The 14,239-nt window shown below is 39.9% G+C and overlaps 1 protein-coding gene across 1 annotated transcript; it reads right to left on the bottom strand.

Moving 5' to 3' along the window:
• Positions 1-2,021: 2,021 nt before the first annotated feature.
• TMEM247 (transmembrane protein 247) lies at positions 2,022-8,064 on the bottom strand. The gene is made up of 4 exons (XM_075089801.1): positions 8,044-8,064; positions 4,784-5,017; positions 3,987-4,301; positions 2,022-2,437 (listed from the first exon to the last, which is right to left on the bottom strand). The coding sequence occupies exons 1-4, from the start codon at positions 8,062-8,064 to the stop codon at positions 2,228-2,230; spliced, it is 780 nt and encodes a 259-aa protein (XP_074945902.1). The 3' UTR covers positions 2,022-2,227.
• Positions 8,065-14,239: the final 6,175 nt, after the last annotated feature.

The raw sequence follows: 14,239 nt of genomic DNA on the forward strand, positions 1-14,239 counted from the left end.
GTACACACAATGGCTTAGAGGGTACCCATCGGGAAAGTCTAACCTATTTTTCTCCTTGATTTTATGATTTGGGGATATGTGTGTGTTTGGAGTATGTGTGTATGGAGAGGCAGCTGTCTTAAGACTAATTAGTATTACCTTCTGTGTGCAGTAAATAAAATGCAAAAGACTACCAGCTCCTTCTCTCTCTCTCTCCCCAAAAGTTAGCATTAAACACTTATTAAAAATCATGCTTCTGTGCAGACTCCGTATTTGGGAACTTCCAGTAGTCTCATGTCTCAGACTAATTCTAGTTGTCATTTGAATTAACAATATCAAACGCAGACTGATATAATTTCTCCTGTTGATTAAAGCCCAAGAGTTACCAACAATGAAGAGAAGTATTCAAAGTTGCCTGCGCTATTGCAAGCCGTATTTGGTTTTATCCATGTTTTTTAACATACAAGGTTATCTACAGGAAGCATTTTCAGATTCAGCAGAAAACAAAGGACTGGCTTCTCTCAGCTGTCTGGGTGACACTCTTATGCTTTCAGTGAGAGAAAAACACAGATTCGAAAGCAGCTTATTTACAGGTCTTACTCTCAGGTCATTCACAAAAATAAAAGTAAAATCACTGCCTTCCACAGAAATCCTAATGTGGGTGAGGGGGCCTGGGATTTCACTGAAAGCTAATGGTCACTTTTGCTGGAAAAACAGAAACTGTAGCTGGGATAAAGCTTTTATTCGCTTTCTTATTTTTAGTTGGTCTAGTTCTCTAAATCTGCATATGTAGGTCATACCTATAGCGAGCAACCTCGCTTTGCCTGGTTATATTTCCTGTCAGGAAGATTGTGTCATTGTTCATTTCAATCTTCTGCAGATTTTTCTATGTATGTAAAGTGGACCCTCCTTGTAACTTTCCACAGCTTCAGAAACACAGAGACTGTGGAAATATGAGAAGATCCTGCACTCTGCACTCATTCTGCACTGTCAGGAAACTACCCGGTCATTTGACACCTGGATCCAAGACACTCTTTTGTCTACTGCCGTGATTCAGACAGCCTTGTATGTAGCATTGGCTTTGTAAATGCACTGCCCCTGGCATGCCCAAAGAATTCCATCCTGACTGAGGTCAAACTTCTCATGGATGCATGATAACCTGAGTAGGGCTAGACTACACCCCTTTCACCCTGACCTGAATGGGTTTTTGCATATCCAGCCTGATTACCAAATGTTATTTAGGTTGTTTTCCTGTTAAGAACACAATGCAAAGAGAATGTAGACTGAGGCAAGACTTATTTAAATAAAACACAGTAAGGCATATGCATGGGGATATATGGGTGAATTATGCTCTAACAACACTAGAAGGCTGATAAGATTGTACTTACTCTAACCTGACATACCATATGGTAGATGACTCTTCACCTTTTCTCTGCTGGAAATATCCTCTGTTGCATGACTGGAATAGTATTAAAAGGGTCTAGTCACATTCTCACTAGACAAAACGCTTTTTTATTGGGGCTACATTTGATACTTCAGAAATCACGATACACAGAATCACAGAATCACAGAATGGTTGGGGTTGGAAGGGACCTCTGGAGACCATCTTATCCAACCCCCTCTCCAGGGTGCACAGGACTGTGTCCAGGCAGGTTTTGAGTATTTCCAGAGAAGGAGACTCCACAATCTCTCAGGGCTCGCCAGTGCTTGCTGGTCTATTGCTGATAGAAACTCTGTGTAACTACGGAGGATAGCACAGCACAGACAGGAATGCTTCTATCCCAGAGGTAGAGACATCCCTAATCCAATGTGAGGTGTCTGCTCAGCGCATGGTAGTGAACACATAACAGAATATTAAATTCTCCTGAGCACCTCCCTCCATGCTAATGAATCTACCTTTGAAACCGCTCCGTGATAGTTTCTTACAAACAAGCCCAAGTCACTGTTTTAATCCAAGGAGGTGAGATAAAATAGAAAGAAAACATTCCAAAATTATTTCTTACTGCATATAATTTTATTTGTAGAGATTAATGCCCCTGAATGATGCCAAATAAGTTGGTAAGACCACATGAAGCCAAATGATGTCATTAAGTCACAATTTTCTTGAGGAAATCAGTTAGATTTCCGTAATTAGGCTACTGTGCATATAACAGTCACTGAAATCCTGCATGTATGATTGGTATAGTGAGGAAAAGATAATAAAAAGCATTGAAAATAGGGGCAAAAAGTGTGCAATATGATGCCTTTTTTAAGAACATTTTTTCTTATTTTTGTAATCCTGGAAACTCTTTTTGAGGATGAAAAAGAGCACAATAGCAAAACAGAACAGGTAATGGGTATGGAAAAAGTAGAAGGCCAGCTCCTTTACTGTATAAATAACATGAATAATGATGAAGCAGTATAGGAACAAGGCATACTGGTTTGAGGGCTGGAGTAGGTCACGGAGTCCTCGGCTACACTGTGGAAAAAGAAGACACACATTATGTCACACGACCATATTCCACTCGCGCCCAGTCCATGTGCTTCTCTGAGCACACCTGGCCCTCTGGCACACTTAGTTCATAAAAATTTGCTGTGAGATAAGCCAGCATGTGAATTGCCAGCAAATCGGCTATACTGTGTTAAGTGATAGGGGTCACATTCCCACCCATACCCGTAACATAAGCTAGGTTTTCTCTCTCTGAAATGAAGGTAAGTGACCTCATATTTACCGCACGAATGAGCACACAGGTTCACAAAGCTGTGTATGTGAAGTAAGTGCATGCCCATGGTCAGGCTTTTGTGTGTCTATCTCTACACCTGTGGCACAAACTCTTGCCTGGGTTTTTTCACTGCATGGTCATTTTCATACATTTACACATGCCCGTGGTCAAACTTTCAGGTCTTAATAAAAGAATTCAGGTGTTAATTTCCTTAGTCCAGATGCATGTCATTTAATCAAATATATATTGGACCTGATCCTCATCTGTTTTCCTCTGATATAACTTCATTGATTTCATTGGAACTGAATTTACTTCACTTAATTGTGAGATCCTATCCAGGCCTATGGATTAGCTATATGGAAAAAAAAAAAAAATGTATATGGAAAACTTCAGGGCTTCTGTGGTACTTAGCTGGGTGCCATTATTGTGCATGATCTGAGTTCCTATGTACAACCACAACACAAATGCTACAAATACAGTGTGAAACATCCTTCTATCCTGTCCTGATTTAGAGCACAGAACATGCAAGAGAAGACAAACATACAAATGCTTCTAAAATGTTGATGATTTAGATTCAGATACTCTGCTTACTTTCTAACCCAGCCTAATGACAAATTGCATTAAATCGGAGGAAAGTCAGGTGCACAGACAGCCAATGTGATCAGGAAGAGTCCAGGCAACCAAGATTTGCAGCTGTCCCGTTTGTTAAACTCTGCCAAACAGAATGGTCTCTTCTGGGCTGGACTACTGTTATCAGCAGATTCATATGCCTGAACATACAATAACTTCAGCTGCTTCTGTAAAAAACAGGCTTGCAAAATATGACTAATTGTCTAGAAAATTTGCATTAATTTGGCAGATTCTGTCAGCCACTCATTTACTCATGCATTTATTATCTGAGTCATCTAACTGATCAATTTCCATGCCAGGAAATTGATCCCGCTGTAGAAGCAGGAAACTGATCAAAGTGGCATTTGTTCAGGGAGGAAAAATAAGGAAATAAAAGTTTGTGGATCTTTATGACATAAACTTAATTTGTGGGTTAACTGTTAATATATTTTATAGCAATTAAAGTTACCATAGTTCATATTGTAGGGAGTAGAACAACGCCATTCTCTTTAGTATGTGTACAGCTGTAAAGATCACCTAGTCGAGTCTAACTTTAAAAGCGGTCACAATAAACAAATAATACAATCTATTGCAAAAATACAATTGCAAAACAATAAAACCTTACAAATTGCTTAACACAGAATGTGAATGTTTCAGCCTCTATTGCCTTCAACCCTTTTCCCTTTCCCTACTTACTGATCTTTTTACTGCCTGTTGATGAATCTGCTCCATTCTCTCTTCATGAAGCCTTTGCTTTTCATTATCCTCATGTTCATATTTCAGTTTAGCCAGCACAAAATCCCACCTCATCCTCTCAAGCTCAATATCAGCTGCTGTGACCTGCTTGCCCCAGAGCTGTTCCAGCTCCTCTGCATCGGTGAATACTTCTGACTGCAAAGCACTGGTTCTTCCCTTCATATCCAAATGTGCCATATGACACTTAGCATCCATGCTCCCTGTTTTACTGTCTGAGATGAAAGATGATGTTATCATATCTCTGAAGGCTCCCTGCTATAAATTGGAGAGAGGGAGGATAAATAAAAATAGAATATGTTAATCTAAAGCCTGAATATTTGTTCCAGTGATTATTCACACATTTGTGTAATGACTCACTAGTTCTCTAATATACATTATTTCCCTTTAAAAATTTGTTCCTAGAGTTGGAAAAGAAGTCTTCTATTGAATGTTGTCTTAAAAAATATGAAATGTCCATCATATAAAAATTTTCTGATTTGAAAATATGGAGAAAAATCTAAAAACATTTAATTAGGGAGTGGTTGATCTAAACCAAACACTATGGCTCTTTCGATCAAATGGAAGGATTTCACATCCTGGGAATTTGATGTTATCCCATGAAAATGAGAGCCCCTGAAGTTCTTTACCTCTGAGAAGTAGCTCAAATGTCTCATGATACTCACTTTCCTTTCCACTGGTCTACATGTTCCATGATGCATTGTAGTTTTACATCTGGAAGAATTGTATCTTCCACTTACCATCTTTTCATGTTGCTGCTTCTTGTTATCTTTATTCTGGGGTTCCTGTAAAGTAAGTTGAATATCTTTCTGATTTTCTGCAAGCTCTTCCATAGTTGTTTGGAATGAATATTCTGATCCCTCTAGATAGCCGGATTCTTGCAAATCCCCTTGTATTTCCTGGTCTTTAGCAAACAGAGTTCCTGTCTCAATATGGGAGACTTCCACTGATGTTGAAGCATCTCCAGGGATGTTCTGGAACAGAATGGGGGTATCTATGTGCTGACAATGAAGCAGGTGGCCCATATTTAAGAAAAGGATTGACTCTGAGAATAATGTAGGCACATACACAGAGGGCATACTGGAGCCAATACAAAAGTGGTTAGGGGCTTAACTCCCATTTACGTTCCATCATGTTCTTTGCCTAGATATGAATAAAGAAAAAAATCACTGGATATAGGTCTGCAGGTAGATCTTCTGAAAACCCCACTTATTGGCTTAAGATGAGAAATTATCAGCAATTCCATTTACAGTAACCCATGGAGCTGTCTAGGGGCCCCCAGGAAGTACGAACAGTACATCACACTTCTTTAAAATGTAACATAATCAATATCCTTCTGCAGCTCAGAGAAGGATGGCTTTTCTTTCATGGAAATAAAACTTGGCTGAAGATCTACCTTGGACTGGGTTGTTTCTTACTGCCTCCAGCATAGTCAGATCACAACTTGTAGGGTATGTCTAGTCATCAGCTAGAAGTCAATACTATCCTTTTAACTGGAGGTAGGTAGACATTTTAGCATGTGAACTAAGAGTTCAACCCCTTGTTTTCATGCTCATCATACTTGCTGCATTTTATAAATGTGATATAAAGCATAGATTTCACATCTGAAAAAAAGATTTAGGCAAACAAAAAAATAAATTTTTTGTTATTGAGTTTGAGGAAGAGGAGCAGAAGAGGAAGAAAGTAAAGCAAGGTGATTACCATGGGTAACTGACGTACAAAGACAGGGCAGGTAGCAGGCTAAACATGAGGCAACAGTCTCCTCTTCACAGGATTTCCATACAGAAAATGTGAAAGCAGCTGTCCCAGTTCAAAGGCCAGGGCACAATGACCGCAGAGATTCTGCCCTTGGATGACTTCACAGCTGCCCTGTTGCCACAACAAACTGATGCTTGTTGTTAGCAAGATCACATTCTGTCACATTGCAGGTTCTTCAAGGCAGACTGAGCTTACCTCCTCTGTCACAGACCACCCTCCTTGGTCACTGTTTTCTACCTTGTAAATACATCTATACATTGCAGTGAAGGTGTCTGCCAGGATTTGTGGAGTCCCAGAATGCTCCTGTGCCCAAGCCAATTAGCTCTTTCTGGGAGGCAGGTTTATTGGATCAGATAAAGCACCATGATAATAGCTATCCCATTTCAGTGTTCCTGGATAGCTTCTCTTCAAGGTGTTGCACTGAATCTCACAGATGTAATTAGCCCAGGAATCTCTGCACTGTCTTCTATTCCCTACTGTTGATATGCCAGCGTTTCAGTTTCCCATCTATAAACTGGAATCCCTTGCAGGGACAGGTCACAAGCTCATAGTGACTTCATGATACAGTAAAGGATGTCCCTGTAGTAAGCTAATGTGAGCCCTGTAAGAATCTTAAAGAAAGCTTTCTTCTCTGTTATTCAGGAGTAGGGAGACAAAGTTATTCTACTGTTACTAGTCTGTGTAAAGCACCTTTCAGGAAGGCATCTATCAATTACAGATTATATTATGTAAATAAACACAGGGACCTCAATTGCTTTTTGCCCTGCTCCATATATCATATATACTGGTGCTAAGTCAGTATATTTGCTCGGGAGGTGATGTGTGGAGGCCTGGATGACAGATCCAGTGAAAATAAGAAAGACTAATTGGGTTACTGAGACTACTTCCTGTTGCATCATTGATGAAGTGTTTTATCTGTTTACAGCTGGATTTTCAAATCCCAAGGCACACTGAAGACAATGATACGCAGGGCTCTGGAATTCCATCATTAGTTTTGACTGAAAATATTAGAGTGTTTTGATTTGCTTTTGGTGCCAATGATCCAATTACCTAGTTAAACATAGGTCGTAGTTATTGAATAATCAGAAAAAAAGCAGGAAGGGATGTAGGATATTTGTGTCTACATGTATATTTGCATATTTACCTTATGCTTTCCAAAGATAATGTGTATTTTCTATGAAGACAGTGAAATGGAGCTGTGGCAATCTTTGTGCTTTTATTGAAATTAATTTTCCTGAATTCCTGGTGGATAAGGCAGATATCATAATGCCTTAAATGCTTAGTAATGATGTATTTGTCCAGACTCAAGATATCCTCATGGCTGTATATCCCCATAAATCTTAAAGAACTATAAAAATGATTTTCACCTCTGTCTAGGGATCAAACATTGTAGTGCAGTTAGGAAATCAATCTGGTTTTGCTGAATGACTTAATCTACAAGTGGGAGTCATAGGATACTGTTTGGTAGGCATGAAATATACAGTAGAACTCCTACAGTAAATAGATACTTGCAAAGTCATTCATTCTCCACGTACCACCTTTCAATCTTTCGCAGCCAGACTCACTACAAGGTACTTCAGAGAGTTGCAAAGTTGTCAGCAGCTCACATGCTCTTGTCCTTGATTTACTGTATTAAAATATTTGCCTTCACATTCAAACCAGAGAGGAAGCTAATGTCATTTCTTGTCACACCCAGAGAAGCAGAGGCTGCTACTTCCATTTTCAAATTATGGTCTCTTTTGCTCTGTTTTACTTTCCTCTTATCTCTCCAAACTTGCTGTCACTTTGCCATCAGAGCTGAAGTTAACGCATAGCAGGAAGGTATGGTGCTGCTGTCATTTGTACTGCAATTATTGCCATATATTGCAAAATTTTACTTTCATTTCTGTCTTGATATGATTTTTCCATAGTTGCAAGGACACAGTAGGGTATGTAACAGTTGGGATAACTGTACATATTTAGAGAATGAGGAATATTCATGCCTGAGTAGGAAGTCTGTCTTCACAACGTATTTCAATACCTGAAGATAATTGCTCTGTAAAGCCTAGTGCATCTCATACGGGCATCTATGTTAGAGGCCACATTCAGAGCAGGATGCTAGTAATAAGGGATTGTGAGCAGGTGCAAAGAATTCCAAAGGAATTACAACGGTGGATTTTTTTGGTACTTGGGCACTGCAAGTTCCTACATAATATTTAATAAATTGGAAGGTCAGCAAATGGAATTGTATACAGACACTTACCAGCTGTTTCAGTTCCCTCATGTTAGATGACCTTCCAGTACACTGGATCACAGTGCTGTTGTTTGGAAAAATGGGAGACAGCTGGCAAAATAGTTTCTTAGACTGCAGCTTTTAAGCTGTCAAAGTAGTCAGGTATTTTTCCTTAGACACCTCTTAGGAAATAATGAGTACCTGCTTTGTGGTACACACATTATTGCTGTAGATTTTTATGCACTTGGGTTAATTTCTGAATTAATGGTATGGTAAGAGGAGTTATCTCCTCTTTACATATAGGCAGTTGAGTCACTGGCAAAAACAAATTACATACCCACGCCTGATCTTTAGTCTTATGCCTTATCTGTGCAACCATCCTTCTTTGCTCATATTTTCCCCTTCTGAATAGTGCAGCAGTAGACAAGATAAAATTCTTAGAAAGAAAACAAGTACCACATTTCTCCTACATATATTACCTTGTGAAAACAAACATAGTTATAAAGCTACTGATGTACAGTGGCATTCATACCAGAAAGAACAGCATATATAGGAAAATCCTGAGTAAATACAACAATGAACACATGCACAATCACGTTGTGATCACACTGGAGGTCTTGTGCATGCACTGGACAGTGAATCTGTGTATAGTGGCAACATCACTAAGACTTCCAGGATGCCAAACTTTTAGAAATTCCAGACAAACAGCCAAATTGCTCTTCTTCTGGTGAAACAAAACTTATATGCAAGAAAAGAGTACATGTTTCAGTGAAATTAAAATACATGTAACCCTCTCCAAATATAACAGCCAAAAAAATGATGATCACCAACATTCCCAAGCTCTTTAAAGGCTAAGCTGCCTCCTCTATGTATTTTTTGGTCAATTCCAATGAACCATTTTAAATGATCCTAGCTAACTGTGCTTCACTGTTTCTTTTACTGAATTTTGATGACCACTCAGAATATACGTTTGAATGCTCTGAAGATAAGAACAAAACACATGGGCTGCACATACTGGATAACAAAGACAATACTACTTAAGATGTACTGACAGAAAGTGGTCTAATTTCAATGTAAAACTTATTATTTTGCTTTTTCTGCAGCTTGCCTAATAAACTCGGACCTGTTCCTGTGTCAGCACTGGGATACTTCATTTTCATGGGCTGATTTATCATGGTTTCTTTTCTTTGTGCATCAAGAAAAGAGCTCTTTCATTTTGTTACAACAGTGCAAAACTGTTTGCCTGTAAGATATAATTACCACATACAAACATACATGCCTACATACATATCTACATACCTGATTATTTTAAGATATTTGTATGTCACGAAGGACAGAACAGGAAATACGAATATTTCTGTGACCAATTAGGGCAAATTAATTTTCTCAGTGATGGTTTGTTTGAACAATATGGGTGTTAGAGTAATTTATGATGATATGAAAACTCTCCAAGGATCAGGTTACCATCTAGAACTGGTTAGCAAACCTTGTTTTCTTCCACGACATTCAGCTATTTTTCATCATCTGAGAGTTTGGCCTAGAATATTTCGCAACAATTCTGAGGCACTACAGATAAAGTTTTGTTCTTTTACCTGACAAATAATACTGAGACCTCCAAATCCAGGTAACTTTGTACATCAGTATTTCGTGGAACACCAACAGATCTGTTTCATTGGACCTACATTTTGGAGCTTCCTTAATTTCAGACTTTACTCCGTACTCATTAAAATACTAACTATAGTCCAGAAAAGATAATTTCTTGAAGCCTGGGTCCAACCCCACTCACTCTGGTGAAAAGGTGCAGCCTGGCTTCTCCCAGGGCAGGTATTTGAACAATGCTGTCAAGCTGTCTAAGCTTGAAAGACAGTTGAAAGATGAGAGTAGAAGGCTGTGCATGTTGTGTCTGACTTCTCTGAATAAGCAGAGAAAGCCAACAAGTACCAACAACCAGTGCAAAAGCACCACCAGTTTGATTTTCCTGGAACTGTATATTAATTTTGCACAGCTGTAATTGACATCACAAGGTTTGTGACAGCACAGTATCGCTGTTATGGTATCTAAAGGCAGCTTTTAGTAAGAAATAATTATACAGGACTTCAAAAATATCCAGAGTTTCAGTAAGGAGTTGGTGGTTGGCTTATGGATGCATTTAAAATGGGAAAAGGCTTCTTTTAACACCTGACAGGAACTTCTGCAGTTTTTTCAGGTATTAGAAACAAGATCTGAATAAACATAAAATTATTTGCAAAACCTGATCTACTTTTGCTGCTGATTTCACTGCAGTCAGCATATCAGCTCTGAAGAGTTAATGAAATTTTTGCTTCCAGGTGAATTGCTCCACATTCTAATCCCTTTGGTTGGGTTCTGGATCATTGATGGAGTCCAAGCCAAGGAAAGGCCAGTCCTGAAAGACGAATGCAGTCTTTCTTCTGCTGGCTTTGGGCCATCACTCTAGAAGATGGTTTCTCACATTGCTTACACCTACATGAGTTTCACAACTGCCTGCAGACCTGTTGGAATACAGGATCCCTTCAGAGAATGACAATCAGCTGACAAAATGTCATTTCTTCCAATGTAGATGTTCATTGGGTGGTGTCTCACATTCGAGGTAGTTTTGCTTTCTTTATAACCAGTTTACTGCATTCATTGCAGGGATAGGAGCACTTTCAATAGCTGGCAAATCTAATTTTTTTGAATATTCAGGATATTTGTGTTCAGATGAGATGATTCACTAAAATTAGAGTGTACTGTAACTCTGCTTAGAAAACTTAGCATATACACTGAGAAGGGAAGGAGATGGAAACATAGCTATTGGACAAGCCATCTCCAGTGTTCTGAGAACAGACACATGCTGTCACAGAGCTGACACCATGATTTATTTGGATACCTGCTCTTATTCTCCTCTTACCCTGGGAACCAGCTTACGATGATAGTTGTACTTAGAAGCACCCTCACACTAATACCACTCACATTAAATATCAGCCTAGTTACTCATCCTGCTCTACCTCATACTATGTGGTCAGGACTGTCTCAGTATGACATTAGCATTTCAAATACGTTTCTCAGTTATCAGCAATCCTCCTCCAAAAAAGGACAGTTATTACTTCAAAAAGAAAAAATCAATTCTCAATCTATCAAGACTACATTTCTTTTTTTTTTTTAATCACATCCAATATTTCTATAAACTTCTTGGGATGGTGCTTTCCTCTTTATGACTAACTTTACTGAACACTAATAATGTCTGTCTTGATATAAATATGTAGATAAGTCCCTTCTCCCAGGACATTACCATATAAACCAAGGTCAGACGACTCAGTTAAAAGCCCAAGTTGCTCCTGGCACAGCTCTACTTCTGTAAATGGAGCACATTAGTTATTTACACTAGCTGATTTTTTTTCTCCTCAAAAAGGAAGTACGATTACAGTAAGAGCAATGGAAGCACAACAGTGCTTCTTAGTCCGGTGGGTGGAAGTTGGTAATTCAGGACACACATATAAAGAGCAATTTGGGAGATGACGTTTGGTGTTTTAGAGAAGCAAGGCAAAAAAGAAGGCATGAAAATCCTTACAGGACAAAGATACAAAAGAAGAAACAAGTCAAATACATGGACTGAATAAAGAAAGGAAGCTAACAAATAGCTTTAAATGGCAATTGCTCCCAAAAAACAAAGCAAATTAGTATCACCAAGACTGCACTCCCTCATGGAGAAGCTCTAGGAACAAAGAACAATAGATGACTCAGAGACGAGCAAAAGAGCAAAGAAATATTAACTGAACACAGACACTCTTGATGTGAAAGGCAGTCTCTGTCTTCAATCTGCATTTGTGTGTATTGCATGGAGAGGAAGCCAACATTGCACTACCCAGGGCACACATCCCCTTGGCAGAGTATAACCCTGCTAACACCATGTCTCTCAGCTCCCTTCACATTCTCCCAGCAAGTTAGACAAGTTCTAGAGAACATTTCCCTTTGGGGATTTGCACTTACTGAAAAACTTAACAAGCAACACAAGAATATCCAACCATCATTTCCAGCTGGCTCCAGGTCTTCATACTTAGTCCTTAATAAAACTTCTGCTGAGGTTTTCTACCAGCATGACTCATCATCATCCAGGCTATCTGCCTGCTGTTCCCTGAAGGCAAATGCTTACAGATTCTGTCAGCTAAAAATCTCTAGACAAACTGCCTAAGCACACCCTTTTTCCAAGAAGCAATTCCCGGAGTTTCCTCTTCAACACTTTTCTGAGGCACCTAACAGCTCTTGTTTTAATGTTAACTGGGAGGTCTCTAGCTGATAAGGACTTGGCCCCATTCTCCAGCATCTCTGCTGCTGCTCCAAGCAGCTGCCTCTTCAAATGGCAACATCATGCAATAGCAGGAAGGGGAAGAGGGGAAGGTCATATCATACCCTATATAGCACAACTCAGGAACAATGCTGACCATCATAACACAATCAAGCCTCCTTTACCCCCCAGTTTTAAAGACAATACTATAAGGAACAAGTCTTATATAATGAAGTGCTGCATCACCCTAAAGTGACCTGCTATAGTTGTCATTCTTGCTGCCAGATAAACTACTATGCCAACATAATAACGGCAAAGAAAATACATCGTTATGATGTAAGGCTTGGCAAACCATTTTGGAGTGAGTCCAGGAATGGCCAATGGGTTTGAACAGCCAGATGTAACAGCATGAAGAGTTTGGGCTATACAGACAAAGACATAACAAACTTCGGGGAAGTCTCTATCACCAATACAGTTACAAACATTCATAATATTGGGAGATGGAGCACATGCAACACTGAATGGTCTTATGCTCTGTGTCTCCAGTTAAACAGCAATTAGACCACTCTGGAGTGAATCTATGACTGGACAGGAACATACTATAGGAGACTTTTCTCCATTACTGAACTTTCTGCAAAAGCACTCTACATTCAAAAGGGTATGTCTGGGGCTCTCTGTGTGCCTATGTGACCAGTATACCTAAATATAGCCTATATTGTCTAGGTGGCCACATAATATCAGATTCCAGAACCAGGCAACAGCATCACTAGATGTGGGAAGTTCATAAACTTACTCTTAGACACAATTTACCTTCCCTTGTCCCACCCCCAATGGAGAAGCTAAAGGAACAGTATCTCATCTAGAGCAGCAAAAGGAAATGGAAACCTAGAAAAAACAGTCTTGGTGAGAGAGCAGAGAACATCTGCTGCAGCTCTGGGCTGCACAGCCACCAACTCACTAGGTGAACAGGATATTTGGTTTTTGCAGACAAGCTGAACATGAGTCAGCAATGCACCTTAGTGGAGGATGAGGGTCAACAGCATACTAGGCTGCACTAGCAAAAGTGTAGACAGGTGGTCAAGGGAAGTGCTTAACCTCTCTGTTCATCAGTTTTGAGGTGACACCTGGAGACTGTACCCAATTCGGAGCTCCCCAGTACACAAAAGATACTGTCAAACTGAAGGAAGTCCAGCACAGGTATCCTAAGATGACTAGGGGACTGCAATACATGAATGAGAGACCTGGGTTTGTTCAGCCTACAGAAGAAAAGTCTAGGGGTAGGATCTACCTGCTGTATTAACTACCTAACAGGCAGTGGTAAAAAAGACCTAGCCAGATCCTTCTCAGAGGCACACAGGGAAAGGCTCTGAGGCCATAAGCACAGGTCACAGCCAGGGAAACTCTAATCAGATACTAGCAATACTTCTTCACAGAGAGAATGGTCCGGCATTGGAGCTGTTGCCCAGACAGCCCAAATGACCCCTGTGAACATGAGTCACCTTCAGGTGGGAAGAGCAATTTCCAGCTCCTTGTGTGGGGAAGCACTTGAACCATCACTCTCTGAAGGGAGTTACCTTCATCCCACAATTAATAACAGCTTGTTTCTGTGTGTGCCAGTGGCTCCATGCTGACTGCCTGCTTCACTTGCAGTGCTTGCTGCAGGGACTGTGCTGGGAACTGCGCTTCTGGCTCAGGACATGGGAGGATGTGGGCTGCTGAGGTGTGAATGAGAGGGAGACAGGTGTGAGATTTGAGGATGGTGCAGCTTCGTATACTGAGCTGACATGCCAATTTGTAGGAGTGAAGAAATACAGTAGGAGGCTATAAAAGAGGGCTGTCTCTTTCTGTGTATAAGCATTTCTGTCATGGAAGGAGTCAAACATACACAGAAACTCAATGTCTCATAAATCAGATTTGAAAATCTCATGTTTTTCAATCACCTAC

Source organism: Phalacrocorax aristotelis, chromosome 3 (assembly GCF_949628215.1).
Source record: "Phalacrocorax aristotelis chromosome 3, bGulAri2.1, whole genome shotgun sequence".
Lineage (NCBI taxonomy): Eukaryota > Metazoa > Chordata > Aves > Suliformes > Phalacrocoracidae > Phalacrocorax > Phalacrocorax aristotelis.

Bases quoted from the DNA above. Each gene is read 5' to 3' on its own strand.
- TMEM247 (XM_075089801.1), bottom strand. From the start codon at position 8,064: ATGAGGGAACTGAAACAGCTG. The intron at 5,018-8,043 runs GTAAGTGTCTGT...ATTCTGTTCCAG, and splicing joins TGAGGGAACTGAAACAGCTG to AACATCCCTGGAGATGCTTC. The intron at 4,302-4,783 runs GTAAGTGGAAGA...TCCAATTTATAG, and splicing joins AGCAGCAACATGAAAAGATG to CAGGGAGCCTTCAGAGATAT.